This window comes from Passer montanus, unplaced genomic scaffold, assembly GCF_014805655.1.
Source record: "Passer montanus isolate IOZ18808 unplaced genomic scaffold, ASM1480565v1 scaffold62, whole genome shotgun sequence".
Taxonomy (NCBI): domain Eukaryota; kingdom Metazoa; phylum Chordata; class Aves; order Passeriformes; family Passeridae; genus Passer; species Passer montanus.
In genome coordinates, this window is record NW_024371260.1 from 441,381 (window position 1) to 462,135 (window position 20,755).

The following is a 20,755-nucleotide window of genomic DNA, read 5'->3' on the forward strand; positions in this document are numbered from 1 at the left end:
TCTTTTTGATACTACAGTGGTGGAAACACTTAAATCTATTATTTCCAGCAGCTGTTTTCAACACCATCTGTGTAAGCAGGACTGCAAAAAAGCATAGTCCTGAGGGTATTAGATAAACCACCCTGGCTTTACACATCTGCCCCTGCACCCAAAGCAGCAATTTGCCCCTGGGAGTGAGACACTAACTGTGATGTGTGCAAATAAAGTCCACAAGGAAATAAGCCATACAAAGGTGTCAGCAGTCTTCCCAGGGATGATTTACATCCTGATACCAGACATCCTAGACAGAAGATGCTTATTTCTCACATATTCTTCCAGTTAGTTTGTGCTTTGTGAGATTGGAGCTTCTCCCTTTCCTCCTGTGATGAATAAAAATTATATCACCCACAGGTCTTACCACTTCAAACATGAACTTAGCATCTTGTTTCACCAAAATCTCTGAAAATGTGGTTACAGGGTCCCCATTAAAATCAAATCATTCCTCTACCAGATGCTGTGTTCCTGAGCAGGGCTGTTGTCCAAAATGACAGTGTGGAGAAAAGATCACTGTCTGGATTGCAAATAGCAACAGTTGCTACTCTATTTCTCCTGGCCAACTCTGTTTCACTTGGATGCACCTTGTGCTGACATTCTTGCCTTAAAAAACCTGACAGACATGCAAAGCCAATGAATTATATGCACCAGCACAGTATCAAATTGCCAAAAATGCTTGTGGCTTTGGATAGCAACGCAGGCATCAACACAGAACAAACTGTAACCTAAGCAATCATCCATGGTTTTAGCTTCCCTCTCACTATTCCACCAGTCCCAAAGAGAACAAAAACCAAACCCCAAAGACAACTCCCTGCCCCAAACTTAAATTAGTTCTCTCCTTACAGGGTATTCCACACTGCTACAACTCAACAATTTTCCATTTAAAAATTTAACATCAAAGCTCCGAAAGGTAAGGGAGATATAATGCCTTCTATCTGGAAGTCCCCACCCAAAAAAGCAGTAAAATAACAGACTCTCCACTTCAGTGTCTGAAAAGGCACTACAAACTTGCCATTAGTTCCCCTTTCTTGTTTCCAGCCTAAATTTGATCCATCACATTGGAGAAAAGTAAAGTTTAGGCTCTGATTTATGCAAGTCACTGCATTCGGCTCCATTTTCTTCTCTTTTTAAACCACTGTTGTTGTTATTATTATTATTATTATTATTATTATTATTATTATTATTATTATTATTGTTATTTTCTTAGACAGACTTTCCTCAGCCCTTCACGCTGACTTCCATGTCCAGCTCACTACTTTGAAAATCACTTTTTAGGGTATATGCTTTTGCAAAGCATATCTTGAGAAGTGTATCAGGAAAAGGAGTTTAACGTGCAAGACAGCAGCTCTGTCAGAGGTTGGGAATGCAGCTGCCTGGCCAAAACCTTCCACTGCAGCAGGGAAGGGTCAGAGCAAGCCTCCCAGCTGCCAGGAACTCTGCATGCTGCCCCTCACCACTGGGATCCAGACACAGCCGTTGCACTCAGCCTGAAGTCTCTTCATCCCTGGTTCTGTTTCCTGCACACAGGCTACATCCTCCACTCTCACAATTCTCAGTCCACAAATGAATCCAGCAGAGCTGACTGGATGAGAAAATAGAAGATTACAATCTCAACAGATTTCAGCTGGACTGAAACCCTCTTCATTTGGGGCACGGATCACCAGGTAGATGCTGCCAGCATTAGTGATGTCTGATGTAGTCTGGGTTTAAAACCAATGATCAGGCAGGCAACAATGTGATTAAAACACCTTGAAGACGATAAGACGGCTAAGAAACCAGGAATTCAAACGGAAATAACTGACCTCACTTGAAGTTAGCTATTGCACCAAGCATCATCTTCAGAGGGACAAGAAAACCCATGAAATCTAGCTACTTTTAAAGCAAGCTAATGGATATTTCTGAAGAAATTAAAAGGCTTCTTATAGTACAGGTAAGCTTTATCCTAAAACTTCATGTGCCAAATTGGGAAAAAAGAAATGGGGATGCAGAAATTAGACTGAATTGGCAACACTGATTTTATGTACCACGTTTCTCAACCTGCTGTATTTTCCGCTGACCAAGGAAACAAATACAATTAAAACAGAAAGAGAACTGTTCTCAGTGTCTCCAATAGCCACAAGAATACCAACAGATTTCAGTTACTTTGTTTGGTTTTTAAACCATGCAAGGCCAAGATGAATTATCTTAGTGAATCATGAAGTAGGTCGTCATCTATCTCCTCTCCCCACACAGCCTCACCGCACGGTCCACACACTAATGGTTTAATTACAGAGCCCCAGGAAATGAGAAAGGCAATAAGGCAGACAATCACAGCAGGAACGCATTAATAGTCTTTTTATCTTACAGAATAAATTTGTTTATCTGCTATTTCAAAGGTCCAATGTGGCAATTAACTCTTCTGTTTGCAAACTGACACTGCTGCTTTGTGCTGCAGCTATAATTACCATCAGCATGGCACCGGGGCAGCTCTGAATGCTGCACTTAGCCAGTTTCTGAGAGAATCCCTCTTCCAGGCCCCTTGCTTCACCAAGGGCCACTTTACTAGGTCATGGGGTATCTTCCAGCCTTCCACAAGGTAAGCTTTGTGCAGCAAAGAGGCACTGGAAGGGATATTGCACAGAACCACTGGGTGCCACAGCACTGCTATGAAACAGCTCTCACCTGGAGCCCCGAGGTGAGAAGGATGAAACAAGCTGAGGATAATATTGTCCTGCTGCAGTGCTGAAACCTCCTCTGGGATCGAAGCAGCAACCACAGCAGGGGTTAATGCCCATCATTCACCTTTGGAATGGAAGGCCAAAAAAAGGGCAAGAGAATGTTCACAGGATTAAAGTATTTTCTACAAATCATTGATTTGGTTGAGAGAGATAAATGCCCATATTATTACTTTTCTTTATTAGAATAATGCATTTCTGGAAATTTTGAATAATAAGCTTCTCCTTAAAAAATAATATTTAGATGTGTTTTCTACCTTTGTACACAAAGTAACTACATGTCATAAACTGAGATAAATAAAAGTACACTGTGTGAACAGCTCTGCAGCAGTACCCACGTGAGCAGCTGATTTAGTACCCAGTGCCAGGCCCACCTAGAGACACAGCCTGCATTTTAAAAGCTTCGTCTCCCCTTACAGCTGTACAGTGAGCCAAGCTGAGCTGCTTCACACCATCCAAAGTTTCTCTAGGCAGGAGTAATTCACATATTCTCTGGAGCTCAAGCAATTTAAACAATTCTTTGTAGCTACTTAGCTGTTTAAGTTTGGTGGACTTTTTGATACCTGTAACTACAAACATTTTCTATCTCTCTGACCAAAAGGTAAGGAAACATTCAGTTTTAAAAGAAATTTCTTCACGCTAAATAATCTCATTTTTTTTAATATTATATAAGACCCAAATACTGATTGGTCCTTGTACAGGACAAGTCCATAGTAGGAGCAGTACAGAGGAATAAAAGGGGAAAGCAGGAGCACAACAAATGCAAGAATTATACTCTCAGACGTGCTCTGCCAACAGTAACAGGCCAATCTCCACAAAGCATTTGGATTTTAACATACCCTTACTTAAACAGGCAACTTCATCTTTTGGCATTTTTCTTTCCACAGTCCATCCCACTTGTTCCTTAATTAACATTTTATATACCATCCACCATCTGCTTTATCAGCTAGCACAAAAATAACATATACTTTCAACCTTTCAAATCTATGAGCTCAAATGCATCCCTCGTTTTTTAGCAAACACTGTAGCAACACTTGAAAGACCACTATTGAAATAGTACCCATATATTTCATAGTATGTATTATATTGCATTCCTGTTGTCATTTTGGACATCCAAATTTTTTGCCTTATAATCCAATTTTCATTTCTGAAGCTGAAATCCAAAAAGCACAGGTCAAATATACACTTCGTTTTACACTTATAACCAGAGTGTGGAGCACAGCTGAGAGCTGATGCAAAGTTAAAATCTTCTAGGGTATCTTCAACTGGAAGCAGCATTCTGTCTTCTCACTTCTATCTGAACACACACACACACACACACACCCATTCCCACTTCAAGCCTTCATTTCTGGACTTACACTTCCAGTCTCCTTTAAAACTAACCAAGTAAACAGACAGTGGGAAGCCTACAAAGGGGAGAAAAAAAATCCACAAAAGCAAGGAAGCTTAGCCAAGATCAGCCCCCTCATTCCATTCCCATCTACTCAGTCACATAAATATTTTTGCAGGCACAAAGAATGACTAGAAGTGCTTTTTAACCACTCCAAATTCGTATCAGATTATGACACTGAATTTGCAGTTCAAGCCTGCTCTGCTCTCACCCCAGTCAGTGCTGCTCCTCAGCACGTCACAAATTTGTCAGATCAGAAATTATCTGCAGTTCAGTATCTGGGGATGCCCAGCACACACAACTCCTAATAAGCTCTTGGAACAGGGAGACAGTGCAGAGCTCTCAAGAGGCAAGAGCTGCAATTATTCTCTTGCCCTCCCTGCATTTAAAGTGAAGCCAGAGCACTGCCCTGTGCCAGCCCCAGTCACCTGGCAGGGCGCGCTGCCAGCAGCCGTGCCATGCATTGGCCGTGCCCGACTGCAGCCGGCCCCGCAGATAAACCAGCAGCCAGAATTAACCTGAGCTGCAGCTGGGATTAGCTGGGACACAGCCTGTGCAGGCAAGGGGGGTGAAGGGACTGGCACACCGAGGTTTTCTAAAAACAAACAAATAATTCCTAATCAGAAATGAAACCCAATTGTGATGAAACTCGAGACTGGAACTGGAAAAACCGACCTTCCCAGATCTGTGCAACACAGCCTGCTCTGTCGTTACATCTGCCATGCCCATACTGCTACCATAACAGGCAATGCTGAGGGCACAAAACCTCTTGGATTTCTACATATGAAATAAAATTAGATTTCTTCTCACAAAGAGAGGCTTCACACCAGCCTCAACAATTCTCCCTGTGGCAGCATTATTCTAGCTCAAGCACACACTCCTACCAAATGCCACCACTCAGATATAACAGCTAGCAAGAAAAGCAGTGTCTTCACTTTTGCTCTCCTTAATCATTAGTAAAGGAACAGGCAGACATTTTCAAAATGGTCTCGACAGACCTTTGGAAGGGGCAACTTCTGGGAGAAAAATACAAAATAACTTCTATGCCTTCTTCAAACTCTATTTGGATCAATATAAGCAGTAGTTTTATTATGTTTGAATAAACTATTTATCCAATGAAAAAAAAATCTGGAGCTTTCAGAATTGATTCCACAAGACCAAATTAACATTAAACACAGAGTCTCTTAAAAAAACATGGGTCTGGAAAATATATCTGCACCATCTGTAGACTAGAATGACAACAATGGGAACATGTTCCTTACACAGAGCAGGGTGGAGCAGGCATTCTTTATTTGCTGGAACGTGAATAACACCACAAAGACACGTTTAATACAGGCTTCTTTCCTAGGCATACGCTGCAATCAGATCTATGGCCATAGTGCTTTTATAAGGCAGACTTTCAGGGCTGTTATTATAAGAGATAAATGAAGGGAAATGGACACTTCCAGCTCATGAAGCAGTGCTTGCTTTTCAAAGCATTGTTTGCATTTTTCAAATCATTAAAAGGGAAGGAAACCAAGTAGAAGCTAAGAACAGCTCATTTGGAATTCAACCGGATTCTCTCCCCACTGTGGAATTCCAGCGCTGCACTGGGAGAAAGGTTGGCTGGGGGAGGGAGCCGGGCTCGGCAGCAGCAGGGCAAGGCCACGCTCGCTCACAGAAGCTGCTGGAAAGCCGCTCTCATCCTCAGCTGCTCCTACAGATCCAGGAGCTATAAATACAGCTCTCCAGCTGGTGTTCTTGGAGAACAGCACGCCAGCAGGCGCTGCAGCAGGCAGCAGCCAGCCGAAGCAGACTGCTCTCGCTGGCTGAGAAGCTGACCCAGAACCATTCCCAAACCTGCCCTGTCAATGGATTTCCTGGGAATGTCCAAGTGCTAGGAGCATGTCAGGTCTGTGTGTGGGGCTGGGTCAGAGCTCCCGCTGAATTCCGGCCTCATGTTTTCTGCCCCAAAGCAGGCTAAACAGTATCTCCCCTCACCTTCTCTGACTTGACATAGCCAAGAGCCAGTGGTCTCTCCTAAGGCCATTTTCACTTCAGGACATATTAAGAGAACACCACATAGCACTGGAATCCTGGGGAGCCAGGTCTCAAGGATTCCAGCCCACTGCTGTAGTCAGTTTGGTCAGTTCTGAACAGTGGATGTCTCCAGAAGAATTTGCGAAGTGAATGAAAATATCAAATTCTTAAAGTAGTTCCTATTAACAATTTACATTCTCTTTACTTCTACTTGCATACTAAAAGGTGGCAGTTTATTTAAGCATTTGATAAAAAGAATCACCTCTAGAGGCCTAGTTCTGTGTCAGTGGGCACCAGTTCTGAAGGAGAAGCATTCCACATGGAGAATCACCACCGACAGGAACTGCTCAGGGTTTATTAGCAATACCTCTCTGCTATGGTTCCATGCTAACTTCCTAACATAATGTAGTCTAACTGCATTTAACATCAGCTGGAACACCCTAGTCATCATCCCACAGTCTCACTCCAGAACCAGCATTTGCATCTCTAGCATTTAAAGATCATTAAATGTTCATCTTCCCCCAGCTCCCCAAAGTCATCCTCTAAATTTTTTTTACAGTGCAGAATTAACACTTCAAGCTATTTTTATTCAATCGTGAGAAAGGCTTTAGAAGGAAAACCAAGCACCAAAAAAATCCACATTTTTATTCCTTCTCCAAAAAAACATTCCAGGCTTGTAGCAAAACATATGAGCTGTCAATACTGCAGGGCATTCAGAGGCAGTGACTAAGACAGACTTGTGGACACAGAAATCCCTAATGCTGCAAAACACAGAGAACTCTAATGCTCGTACTGGGAAGAGGAGTTTGGGTAACCTCTGCTATTGTGACCTCTTTGACTTGTCTTTCAAACCTCAGCCACAAGACCATGCAGGCATCCTCCATGTGACACCATTTATCTCCCCACAACAGCCTGTTTTGATAACACACCCACCATGAATGCAGAGCAGAATTATCATATTGACAAGTGTTCATTTAGCTTGCACCACTAACAAGGATTTACAGACCAGAAAAATCAGGGAAGGGGTGAAGTGACATTCCTGCAATGCTGTTCATTTGCCCAAGACAACCTCATCATGCAAGATACCAGTAGAAAACACTAGAAACACCTGGGGGGGGAAAAAACAAACCAAGAAAACCAAGCTGTATGCTTTAAGGACCAATGCTTTTTGGTAGGCACAAGGCATCAGAAAGGCAATATGCTTATTTTTGGAGATATCTAAAATTATTATTTTCATAAGACAGATTGCGACTCAAAAGTATATCAATAAAAGAGACAGCTGAATTATTGATGAGGTTACCTTAGTCTATGAACCTTTCAATAGTTTTGACTTTTGTATTACATTTCAAGTACCACTAATGTAGACAAACATGCAGTAAATCAAAAGCCTTTTAAGTTCAGTCCTGCTTTCCCACCCATTTTTAATTTGCCCCAGAACAACTGCATAAAGCAGCACAAATCTTAAAAGAAAAAAAAAGGAAAGGAAAAAAACAAAACAAAGGAGAAATTAAAATTAGATGTTTCTGTATTCGGTTTTTTAGTTTGTTTTTTTTTTATTTAAACATTTAAGTCTAGATCTGAGGTTTATACACCTTAGTGAGAAAAAACCCGAAACAACAAAACAATATTAGAAGAAATACATTTTTTTCCCTACAGCCTCTACAAATTAACTCCAGAATGTCTTACCAAGGTTTTCTGATGCCAAGGATGCCTGGATGAGAAGCTGACAGCCATATGTCCACAGCAGCAGATGGGATTATTGTTACTGGCAGATGGGACCACTCCACCAGGCCTATTTTTATGAAACATCCAATACCTTCAGCAGCCAGCAAAGAACCTGCCACGTTACTGAAACACAGAGAGTACTGCCGAGCTAAAACCCCCACGGTAATTCAGAGCTGATGGAGGATCCAGGTGCACTCAGCCCTCCCAGCACAACTGGCCTGGCAGGGGCTCCTTCCCTCTGGTGTCCTTCATGACAGACCACACCACACAACCATCACAGACCAGCTCCAGCCTGAGAACTTTGGTTTGCTCTGTCACTCGCACATTCAAGGTGCTATGGCCTATTTTCATTCATGTAGTGCACAATTAATTGCAACAGACACATTGCAAGTAGGGTACTTCCTTACTTCCTTGTTTCATTTGTTCCGTGTTTTACACATGTATTTCGATTTTTAAAAGAATAAGCCTGCTGGGCTCTTTGCTAGTGATTAGTATCTAAATGCTGTCTTGTAGTTTGAATCTCTGCTTCAGTTTCATTTGTTTTTATTTATTCATTATTTACACACATTTACAGGGCAGATTATCAAATCACTTCCACAAAAAAAAAGCAAAACAAACAAACCAACCAACCAAAAAACCAAACCAAAACAAAAAATCCTTCAAACAAACAAAAGCCAAACCAGAAAAAGCACAATGCTTGGGGAGTCTTTAGGCACAGAACAGCTTCTTTTTTCAGCTCAATAACCCAAGGCAGCAGCTGCCAACGTTGTTTATATTTGTTACGTTTGAAAAGCCCGTACAAGAATGAGCACAAGAACTACTGACACACAAAACTCTCAGATCTATAGCTCAGCTTTCATGTATTACACTGCAGAATCTTTTTCCCACTCACTACAAAACCAGTCATAAATTAACTGGACAGGAATAAGTAATTAATACATTGTGGGCAAGATGCATTGGTGTGAACCTTTCTGAAAAAAAGCTGGAAAACGCAGGAATTAAAACATATTCAATCAAGATATGCAGAAACCCATTATCTATACTTTAACTATTAATTTTTAAAAGCCACTTGTGAGTTTGGCCATGATAAGCCACCTATTCAGTAATTTAAAGAATATACTCTTCAGAACAGAAGTCCAAATGAAAACATCCTTTCAGCCAACTGAATTCACTTGCTTAGCAGCTGCTTTTGAAAACAAAGTTTATGTTTCTTAGGATAATTTCTAAGTTATCATTTGAAAGGCTCAGGCCTTTTCTGAAATTAATCACACTCAGTTACTGTTTTGATAGAGCTTTTTAATTACTAATTTGATGGTGACATTACCTCTTCTTTGGAAAGTATTTTGGAATCCCAATTTAACATAAATAGCGGAATTTTACAGCTTCTAACTTGTCCTGTCTCTAAGATTCCTCCATTACCTTCTCCTCCCCTACCCCCACTTCTCCCGTGTCCACTGAAGAACTTCTGGCAGCATCACTCAAATGGATCCATCTGCAAATAGATATGATCTGAGCAGCACTGGCCTTCTGCCAAATTCCAGCCCCTTAATGCAGTCAGCACCCGTGACTTCAGCTCAACTGCAGAATCTCAGCTTTGAAACGTGCATTTAAGGCACAAAGACTGACAATTTGAGTGCAAGATGTATAACAGCAGAACAGAAAAAAAAAGACATGTTCAAGCACTGATTTCAAAATTTCCATATTTTGCATGCTTCCAGAAGAAAAATGGAAGTCCCAATTACTACAGTAAGTGTCCTTAACATTACGGGTTAAAGAGCTTAGTACAAATTCTCTTTTTCTGAGATTAAGACATATCTAGAACTGTATTCAGCTGCATTGTCCTTTTTAAACAATGAGAAATGATAAAAACAGACCTACTATAGATCTTGATTAAAGGTCTTGATCTCCTAGGAGGAAATGACATTAAAGCCAGATAGGATAACAAGTAAATTCTGTAGGATTGCACAAGCAAATTATGTTGTTTTGCTTCTAAGGCAAAGAACTGCGTAACAAAATTGAGCATAAGCTTTCTAACCCAGAGGGACGTTTTGCTTTGCTGGCAAGCACCCTATGAATGACAGGCAGTCCCCAAAGCCATAAACAGCCAAATTCACAGAAAAACTATCCAACAAAAGCAGGCAACAACCCTGGTGGCGTTCTGACTTCAAGAACATACTTCATTATGTGTGTCAAAAAACAGTCCTTTTTCACACATTCATGTAAAATTATTTATAAATAAAGTACACCTGCCATACACATTATTATCTGTATCTTTATACAGTTTTCCTTAACACAATCCTGAGCACTTTGCCTCAGTTTCACTGTAATGCAGTAGTCTCTGCCAATGCATTTACAAAACTCAGACTTGGACAAAGTTTAAACGTAGGACCCACAAAGGATTTGCAGAATAGCTTGGTCAATCAATACATACAGAATTAAAGTTCAAGTAACTGTCAAAATCCCTTCTTAGCTATCAGACTTCACACTGTCTCATCAATCCGGTGTCACGACAGTCCATTAGGCTTTAATTCCAAGATAAGGGAACTTTAACTGCCTTGGAGGCTTAAAATAGTCACTGCTCAGTGTATCACCATCCTCTCAGGTTTGCCTCCTGTCAACCTGATCAGTGCACGAGTGAAAAAATAACCTTCTCAGAGGCAAGATATCTAGACCTTGATCACTTCACTGGCACATCTGAAAGTGTGAAGCAGAACCCCTTAGTCTAGAATTACTACTGAATTCCCTTTATTTTCAAATTGCTGCATCAGATATGAGTCTCAGATACACTAATTTCACTTTATGTGCTCAGCTTTTAGTCAGCAAGTTCAGACTTTAATAACGAGGAGCTCAATAATGTAACTGTGGGGCTGCAAAAAACTGAGCACGATGAAAATGAAAGAATCTTTGGCAGTACAGCACTTATGCCTCCCAAATCTAACACATAACCTAAAAGCATACCAGCTGAAGAATTTCAGCTGGAAGTTATGTGTGTCAGACAACTTGGTTAGGAAGATTCTTAGGACAGAAGATTTCTGCTGGTTTTTTTCCCCATCAAACAATGCCTTATTCATATCCTTTATTATACAATCCTCTTCTGTTCAAACTACTCCTCTGTCCATTGCTTTCTTGTATTTCTCCTCTAAGCGGGAAGTACAGGGAAAAAATATCCCACAGATTGTAACAATGTTTAACTATTGCAACTGGTGATTCCTTTCCACAGCCTGTGATGTCCTCGATGACTTAAACCCGACCATCTGTCACAGCACCCAGCTCGATCAGAGCCACAGCACTCAAAGAAAAGGCTGCAGATTAGAGCACTTAGGAGTACAGAATACAGCACAAGAAGTCATTTCTGTAAAGACACTTTCAATTAGATAAATCGGAAGTATTTTTCTCCTCTCAAAGACTGATACAGTTCCTTGGAAACGTGTCACTATAGTGCAGCTCTAGTGCTCAGAAACAGAACCAGCGTCTGGCCCGGGCCACAGCTCCAGCTCAGACAAACAATCTCAAACAATGTGCCAGACACTGACTGGTCACCCTTGCTGCTGTGCCACAAACAAGGTGCTTGCACAGGCTCCTGCAATTCAAACACCTTAAGCATCTAAAATTACTGCTGTGATGACTGCAGCAAGAAAAGCTGTTACAGAGTTCCCGTGGTGCTGCTGGAGCCCAGAGCTTGGTGGCATTTCCATAACAAATGTCCTCTAATGAAGTCCACAGTTCTTGCATTCTGCACTGGGGTCCATCGATGGGATACAAGCACCTGCTCCACATGGGATGACTTCAAACTCCTCCCACCCTACCTTCAATGGAAACTTTGAAATCCAATCACAAAAAAGCTTCTTTGGGTAGTACTGCTCAGAACGTCTGAAGATAAGAACTTTCTGCACTAAAAAACAAGCTCTCTTCTCAATGACACCTCTCCTCCAATGAAACCATTAACACTATATAATTTAAGTGACCACAACCAGGATTAAATTCCACTGCAGAAGCACAAGCTGACGTACAACCTTGGCTATAAAAAAAAGGGAGAGGCCTGTATGAAACCTCCTTTGTGTTAACAGGCATGAGTAAACACTCAAGTAATCAGACAGCGAAATAACTCCGTGCTCTCGGAGTGCTGCTTTCTACAGCTGCAGACAAGATGGCTCTACTTGATTACCTAACAACGAAAAACTGCCCCAAGAAGAGCAGTTTAGGGGCAGAGCTGCTGGTCTGCAGATGAGGAGTGACACTCCCTCAAATGCTGTCAATACTGCCTTGACCTCAAGTATGAAAAACAACCAACCCAACAACCAAAGAAGGTGTGCCCACACACAGTTTCCCACAGAACAGTGTTCTCCAAATTACACTCACAACAATTATATAGGAAGCTTAACACTTCTACTTAGTTAGAAAAGATGATTTTGTGTAGTCTGTTATTTTGCTGTCATTTAGACATCTGCTCTGGAAAGCATAAAACTTGATATCCTTTTTATCTCAGCTTTCTCATCCAAATTATGTTCTTAACCAAAAGCACATACTGCAGAACAAGCACACCAAGAACTACAGCACCAGATCCACGCAGGACTTATACCCCCACAATTATCACGTGGTGGTGTGCAGTGTATCCCTCTGTCTACCCACATGACATTCCCAAACACTGAAGTTCACAAAAAGGTTTTCACTTTGGTACTCCAATCCTTCTGTACAATTTTCAGAGCAGCAGAAGCAAACACCATGAACAACTCCATAAAAATCAAGATACTTGTGATTTAGACTTTCTAGTCACATTCAGAGATAATCTAGTTTGTGATGAGAGCCTCAGAAAAGCAGAATAACTGAGAGATTAATTCTAGATGATACAATGTACACAGTTCTCAGTCTGACCAAAGAAAATATTTAAATCGAAAGTTTGGGAACAGTGAAAGACTCCCTTCCAAGATTAAAATGAACTCACTGGTTGAATTGCCTTGCATCTGGATGATACATTTGGACTCCTTGCTGGTTTCTCGGGAATTGAAGGGCCGGACCCGAACAGCCACCTTCACTGAAGCCCCCGACATCCTGGCTGCTGGTAGCGCACCCACGGAACTGAAAGTGATCAGGAGCCTTCCAAGTTATCCTTCCTCTTGGCGTTCTCTAAGGAGAAAAGTATCATTTCGTTATTTACAGCTATTGTATTCAAGATGTTGATAAAATTCGGGAGGTTCAAAGTTACTTCATAAATGCAATTTCTGCTTTGCAGATCACCCTCCTTTAGCCCCAAAAGGCGTCCCTTCAAAGCCACAACTGGAAATACACTTATCAGCACCTGTTCACTCTCTCCCTAGCCCAAAGTTTCTGTCACCTGAAGCGTTATTTTGAAGTGTACAAATATTTGGTTTTCATACAATTTCATACATTTCTTTTCTGGAAGAAAACCAATACTTGGTTTTCTTCCAGAAAGTAAGGATGCCAATACCAAAATAAATATCTGGTTACAACATGTGTTAGGCTTAACCTAACAAAGATAATTTTAGCAGTAAAGACACAGCTACTTAAATTTCATCATGAGGCAATGAGCATACACCCCATACCCATACTCACACTGCCAATCCTTGCTGCCACAATGCTTTAGCAATAATATTAAAACTAACTCAAGTGTCATGGGCCACAGCACACTGACTTTCAATACATATGACTCCAGAGAAAAGGGTGTACCCTTAAAGAACCCCTTGCAGTGCTGGGAAAGTCCTCTTCTGGAAGGAAATAACAACTCATCAACTTGTATATCTACTGATTAAAGGACACACTGTAAGGAAGAGGAGGAATCAAGAATCGTTGCCTTCAGGGTAAATATTACTATCTGTGTTCAGGCAAATGTCCACCATTAAATTCATCTCCATTATCAAAATACTTGTTCAAATCCTACCACATCTAAATGATGGAGCACTTACGTTGCAGGGAACTATCCCTGACACCCACTATCCAAACTTCAGGGCATGTCTGAGACAGTGTTGGAACGCAGGGTTACAAAAGATTGGTTTGTTTGTATTGGTGTCAACCAGCCCTTTCCATTAGAAAAAAGGTTTGCAGTTGGTGCACCACTGAGAAGCCCTGCCACAGGACACAGTAAGTACAGAAGCCTAACAGCCTCAAAAAGCAACAAGATTCAAAGAATAAATCCTACTAAGAATCTCCTACCCTTGGCTAGGAAAGCTTCCATGGCACAGATACAAAGAACCTGGAGAACTATAGTGAGAAAACATTATTTGTTTGATTTATCCTTATATCCTAAATATCTGCCACAGCCACTGCTGAAGAGAGGATTCAGAGCTGGACTGATCCTTGGTCTGACTCAACGCAGGCATTTCTATCTGGAACCTGACTACCTTGGGCAGAACTCAACTCTGCTCAACCATGCACCCTGGAATCCTGACATCTTCTCTGGTTATCAACATTCCACCTGTCTGGTGAAATGCTCACTTCAGGGTTGTGACCACAGAAGTACAAAAATTACTAGCAGGTCTAAAGCAGAAGCATTTCAGCTCTAAAGTAAGTTCCACACTTGGTAAAAGAACTTATACATGCTTAATTCAAGTTATGACACATTTTCCCACAGTACGAGAAGTCTTTAATAAAACTGCAGTACTTCATTAATGCCATCACATGGTGAAGACAGAAATTAAATTACTCCCCCAAGTAGAAGCAATTTAAAGTATTCCTTATTTTCACAGGTACCTGAGGTATCTCATCAGACTAGAAGAATGTCTTTAGGAGCAAGCCAACTGAATCTCAATGTCATTGGTACAGGAAACTGGTTGGGCAATGATTAATGACACAGCCACACCACCAGCTCAGGGTTAGTATGGAATTTCAAAAAGCTTCACTAAAATCCTGAACATAGAGCAGAAAAGTACTGGGCATTAATTCACTTGATGTTCTGGGGTGTTCTAGAGACTGCTTCTGCCCCTCCTGCTCAGGGACACCTACTTTTGTGTGGCACAAAGTATCAAACACACAGCTTCATTATCAACTCTGCCCCCAGAATCCACGCCGTGGCTTTGGGCTCCCCTCCCTCCCAGGCCCCTTGCTCAAGCCCTGAGCCCTCCCACCACAGCCAAGTGACCAGACTAATCCCCACACATCCCACAGCTATTATGGAACTGACCCTGAACACTGCTGCAACAAACAGCCATGTCACTGTACACGGCCAGGCAGCCCGGCTCATGAAACACCACTTCATCATCTGCCAGGTGCAAAACTCCATTTCTGTCGAGTTCACAGTGACACGATTTACTTTGCACAATGTGTTCTAATAATATTGTTTATTAAATGTAGGAGGTTCGTCTTCCCTCCTTACTGTGGAGTCCCACAAAGAATTTTTTTCTGATGTTTTCATAAAAACACATCTCAGAACACTACATTAATTTCTGCAGATATATCTGGGAAGCTGACAAACAGAGCGGGATGAAAGAATCATCTATTTTTATATATAAATATATACATATATATATATGTTCTCAAGTACCTCTTCATATCATATTCACAATAAGAAAGCATGAAAATCACATTTCCAGAGACTCCATATGCACTAGCTAAATGACAGACTTGTTTGAAACACAGCTGAGAAGAGATTCTCACAGAACAGATCACAAAATCACCTGCAACATGAAAATTTACCTGCTGGACTTCTGCAGTTACCAATTTTCCCCAACCCTAACTTTTGTGCTGATGGAAAATTAAATGTGGTATAATTTAAAATCTCTTTTGTTCTCAACTCTGCTATTTTTCATAGCTGAAGTAAGCAAAACACCTACTCGTATTTCCACATGGATTTCAGAAGTTTTGAATATCAATTCACTATGCAAGATTTAATTTTCATTCGTAAGAAAATTGACCAAAACCAACGTAACTTGCCAAGCTTTCCATACATTTAAGCTGTTGAGGGTTTGAGGGGTTTTTCCACTTACCAGTTATCTTAACTGGTTGTAATAATTTATAAAGGTAGCATTGCCCTCATCACACAGAATGGTAGAATAAGGGAAAGTGAGCCCCAAGTTACACAGCATCACAGATAATAAACTGCAACTGGTTTTTCAGGGCCCACATTTACCAGTAGTGCCACTTCCTACTACAAAAGGCTGACTACAGAGTGGAAACATGACTTGAAAAGAGAAAACCAAAATATGCAGTTTGTGGTACAGATTTAGAACAATATTCTTAAAAGACGACTTTTTTTAATGTTCATTATAGGCTTAGAAGGCTGCCATCCATGCTGGAATGAATCATCTCCCTAATGTCTTGGGAGGAATCTCCTAGCTGTGTCTGTTTTAATGTTCAGCCTGCATGAATCCAGCCATGAACCAAGAAGGGAACTGCGTGTGTGTCTTTGAGGCCATTACCACTGGCTCCAAAACAGGTGGCAGATGACATTTGAGTTGTTGCGTGAGCTTCATCAGCAAAGGGCAAATCCTACATCCTCGTTTTACACCTATCTGAAACTAAAGACACCCACCCTGTAAGTCATGCAGTGAGGTTTTCATATTAAAAGGTGTCATTAAAAGAAATAAACTAAATATCTTGTCTGTTTACTGGTATTCAAGTTGACAAACCCAATCGTGTTGATGAATCACCCTTCAACAGGCCCAACTAGATCTGGGCTTTCACAAAAATATCTGAATAAACATTAAGACCTGAATACTTGGACATATCTGAATGTTTTGGCAAACCAGTTTTTATGCAATGTCAAAAAACAAACACATTGCTATTTATTTAAGTAAAGTTACAAGCAGAGCAGGGATTTAGATTCAGATTATTATTTATAGGTGCAGAGAAGTCGGCAACAAGCTTGCAGTGGTTACAAAACAATGTTCAAAATCTGTATCTCTGCATTCAACAAAACAACCCACTCAAACCCGCCACATATCACAAATGAAGAAGAATCACTTTTTATTTAAGAGAACAAGTCATATACCAGATAACTGTCATATCTGCATTTCACAGAATGTGCTAACTTTGAAACAAAAAAAGGCTTGAAATTTAATCAGTGCGAGAGCTCTAAAGAAATAAAGCAAGGACAGAGATTAGCACACGGAAAGTTGGCAAAACAGCTGTTTGGGGCAGCAGGCGTACGTGAAGAGGGGCCCCAGCAGAGCCAATTTTAGGTGCCGCATGAAGCTCGGGCAGCGCTGACAGCGTGATCCCTCAGCTGAACTCGCACACACGCTCTGCTATATCGGGACCAGGTGGAGATGCCAGATCGAGCAGCGCTGCAGAACTTGGCGAGGCACCGAAACCCGATCACATGCACGCATGGCTATTTACCAACAGCGGATTGTGCAACAGCAAAAAGAACTGAGCTGCGAAGGAGCTGGGAGCGGAGAGGAATACCGTTCAGGATTCAGAATTTGGTATGAGCGTATTTACATTCCGGAAAGCAGACATGAATCCATCATCCGCTCCTGGCGGATTCTCCGGCGCGGGCGATGCCCCCGCTGCGGCGATGGCCCCGAGCGCCGGCCCCGCTCCGCCGCCCCCCGCCCGGGCACGGGCACCGCCGCCTCACGCCGCCAACATGGGCCGGGCCGGGCCGCCGGGAGCCCCGTGCCGCACTCCGCACCGCCTCCCCCGCCCCGCCCGACCGCAGAGGGGACGCGGGCGGCATCCCGCCGATGGCAGAGCCGGGGAGCGGCCGCCGGGGAGAAAGGAAGGAGGGAGAGGAAGGGAAGGAAGAAAGGGAAGCGAGGGGAGGGAGGGAAGCGTCCCGGGGGACGAGGAGATGGCATCGGGCAGATGGCAAGGCCGAGCGCGGCCCCACGCCCTTGCGCCGCTGCCCTGACAGCTCCAGGGTATCCAGTGCTATGCATCCATCCATCCATCCGTCTGTCCATCCATCCGTCTGTCCGTCCGTGCATCCCCCCCCGCTCCCGGCCCCAGCCCTCCGCGGGGCCCCACGGATGCGCACGGCAGCATCGCCGCCTCCCCCTCCGCATTACGGCATCAGCCCCTCACCCCCGCCCGCTCCGGGCCCGCCAGCGCGGAGCCCCCTCAGCGGAGCCGCCTCAGCGCGGAGCCCCCTCAGCGCAGTTCCCTCGCAGCGCGGAGCCCCCTCAGCGCGGCTCCCTCACCTGGCGCGGGGCGTCCGCGGTACGCGGGCGGTGCGGCGTCAGCAGCCGGCGGGGCAGCGCAGCGACAAAAACCCGGCCATCCCCATCGCCGCCTCCACCGAGGCCTGGAGACCCCCCCGCTGCCGGGAGCGGAGCGGGAAGGGCGAGGGAGGGAACGGAGGGAGGGGAGAAGGGGAGGGAGCAGAGCGAGGCCGGCCGGGAGGAACGGGCGCCGCGCTCGCCCCAGCGCCGCTCCCGCACTGCCGGGGCGCGGGGGGAGCGCCGCCGGCGCCGCCTGGCGGTGCAAGGTCGCAGCGGCGCCGCCCTCCGCGCCGAGCAGCGGGGGCGCGGGGAGGCGGGCCCTGGCCAGCTCCAGCCAATCAGAAGCCGCGATGCAAATCACGTCCGCGCCCTCGGAGCCTATCGGGAGCGGGGCCGCAGCACCGCCCGCCGCGCTGTGCGCGTGCGCGCCCCGAGCCGTGAGGGGCGGCGGGTCCGGAGCGCGGAAAACCGGGATAAAATGGGCCGGGATAGTGCGGGGGTGCCAAAAACTGGGATAAAATGGGCTGGGATAGCGCGGGGGTGCCAAAAACCGGGATAAAATGGGCCGGGATAGCGCGGGGGTGCCAAAACCCGGGATAAAATGGGCTGGGATAGCGCGGGGGTGCCAAAACCCGGGATAAAATGGGCTGGGATAGCGCGGGTGCGCTCTCGCTGTGGGAACGCGGATTTCCCCGCTCCCGGGGATTCCGGTGGGATCCGGATCCTAAACTCGGCCTGAGGGCGAGAGCTCAGGGCAGGGGTTGGTGATCCTCCCTCCCTCCCTCCCTCCCTTCAAAACGTTTCTCGAGCAGCCCGAGTAATTTTTTTAGACCTCATAATGTATTTTTAGGCAAATGATTAAATTTAGTCCATGATGCTGTATTAACGCTCATGCTTTCAGTAATTTCATGCGTATTCTCATAGGAAAATTTTATTTTTGTGGCAATAATCCAGCTTGAACTTCCTCCTTATCATTAGTAATTTGGTAATTCCTGCTGTTAGAAACTGGTTCATGTTTAAGCTTATAAGCACCTTAAAGGAAATCACTTGACATGAAATGCCCTAATTACATATGTTTCATACACCATCACATACAAACTGGATTTTAATGTTGAGAACATTCAGGACCTGAGATTTCTAGTTTAAGAACAAGGTTTATTTCTGTTCACAGCCTCCTGGCTATTGGCTCTGTTAACCTCAGCTCTGTCCCTTCTGTTCCCCTTAAGGAGCAGGCCTTTGGCAGAACAAGTTATTTTTTACTTTGTTTGGTGACAGTGACTATTTCCCCTTGCCAGTCTCACGTGCAGCTATGGCAACAGATGCAGCAGCCCAACAGTACACGGCTGAACAGGCGGCTTAGGGGAATACTGCCACAGAAACAACAAATCAAAAATACGTGGCTTTCCTGGGTCCTAAAAAAATACCATTATTTGAACTTGAATACTTCTATTGATGGGACAGATGATTTAAGGTTTTAGGGTAACTGTGCTAACTCCTTCCTAGATGTGTGGAGAATTAGGTCAGCCATTCTCTGGAAAGGGCAAGAACACATCAAAAACACTCGAACCAGTTTTCAAAATCTGCAAGCTGCCCAGACACCGTGCGAGTGCTGTAAGCACCCAGGGCAGCAGACACCGTGATGCATTTCACCCCGGCTCGGTTCGTGTCTGCAGGGAGGAGCAGCTCCTGCTCAGCCCCGTGCCCGTGATGCATTTCACTCTGGCACGGTTGTGTGTGCAGGGAGCAGCAGCTCCTGCTCAGCCCCGTGCCCTTAACACCGCCCTTGCTCACAGAGCCCTGAAACCACCGCTGCAGACAGGCAGAGCATGCCACGTCCCCGATGGCAATCAGGGTATGGAATTTCTTTCCTCTGCATTTATTGGTGCAGAGGAAAGGGTCTCTCCCGGGGCAGGCAGCCAGGGCAGCAGGCACGCCGTGACACTGCTGCAGGCTCCTGCCTCCAGCCTGCTGTTAGGGCCCAGCTGTCCTCTGCCAGCAGGGCAGGGCTGACAGAGATGGAAATTGGGCCATTACATAAGTGTAAATTGTGATACAATAGAATCAATTGTCCTGAATTGTATTGCTGCAGCATCAGCGCTGCCCCAGGAGCTGCCCCGGTCTCTCAAGCAGAGCTGCAGGACAAGGAGGGAGCAGTGATCCAGGACGAGCTCCGAGGAAAGCTCACTCTGTAACGGCAGTGTGGGTCAGCCACGCGGGGCAAACCATTCCCTGCTCAGAGACATTTACATTCTGCTCACCCCTGCACGTGTCAAACCTAAATCCCTCCACTGATAGTTTATAAACTCTATTGCAGTGAGCTTACAGTTGGACTGAAAAAGGTAAATGACATATTAGAGAGGGGAAGGGAAATCACCAAAAACTGCAGGAAGCGTTTAATTAGCTAAACTAAGAATTGTCACACAACCCATATGCTTTTGTGGGAAACTGATTTTTAATTCAGCTTCAGCTTTGCTTTTCAGTCACTCAGATGCCCACTACCCACTGAAAGACAGGGGTTTGATTCACTTTTGTGGCCAGACACAATAGAATGGCACTTCAGCAGCCTGTATTAAAACATTATTCTGCTCACAAATGCAGAATTTGGGTGGACACTTGTCTGAGCTCACACCTTTAAAACACTTGATAGTAGTTGCCCAGATAAAATTGTTTTGGCCACTTGTGTCAAGCCTTTGTGTCTTGTGCAATATCTGCATTGACATGTTTTCAAATGATAGATGTATGCCATAATTAGACAAAAC

At 44.0% G+C, this 20,755-nt stretch overlaps 1 protein-coding gene across 9 annotated transcripts in view; it reads right to left on the reverse strand.

The window, feature by feature from the left end:
• KIF1B (kinesin family member 1B) overlaps positions 1-18,234 on the reverse strand; it is a 77,236-nt gene extending 59,002 nt beyond the window's left edge. For 8 of the 9 annotated variants that reach the window (XM_039727705.1, XM_039727702.1, XM_039727698.1 and 5 more), the window contains exons 1-2: positions 17,976-18,234; positions 12,824-13,005 (exon numbers count right to left, since the gene is read on the reverse strand). In XM_039727705.1, coding sequence (XP_039583639.1) covers positions 12,824-12,929 — 106 coding nt within the window. In that variant the 5' untranslated portion in view covers positions 12,930-13,005; positions 17,976-18,234. The remainder of the gene's footprint in view (positions 1-12,823; positions 13,006-17,975) is intronic. The other variant, XM_039727706.1, reaches the window with a different exon arrangement.
• Positions 18,235-20,755: the final 2,521 nt, after the last annotated feature.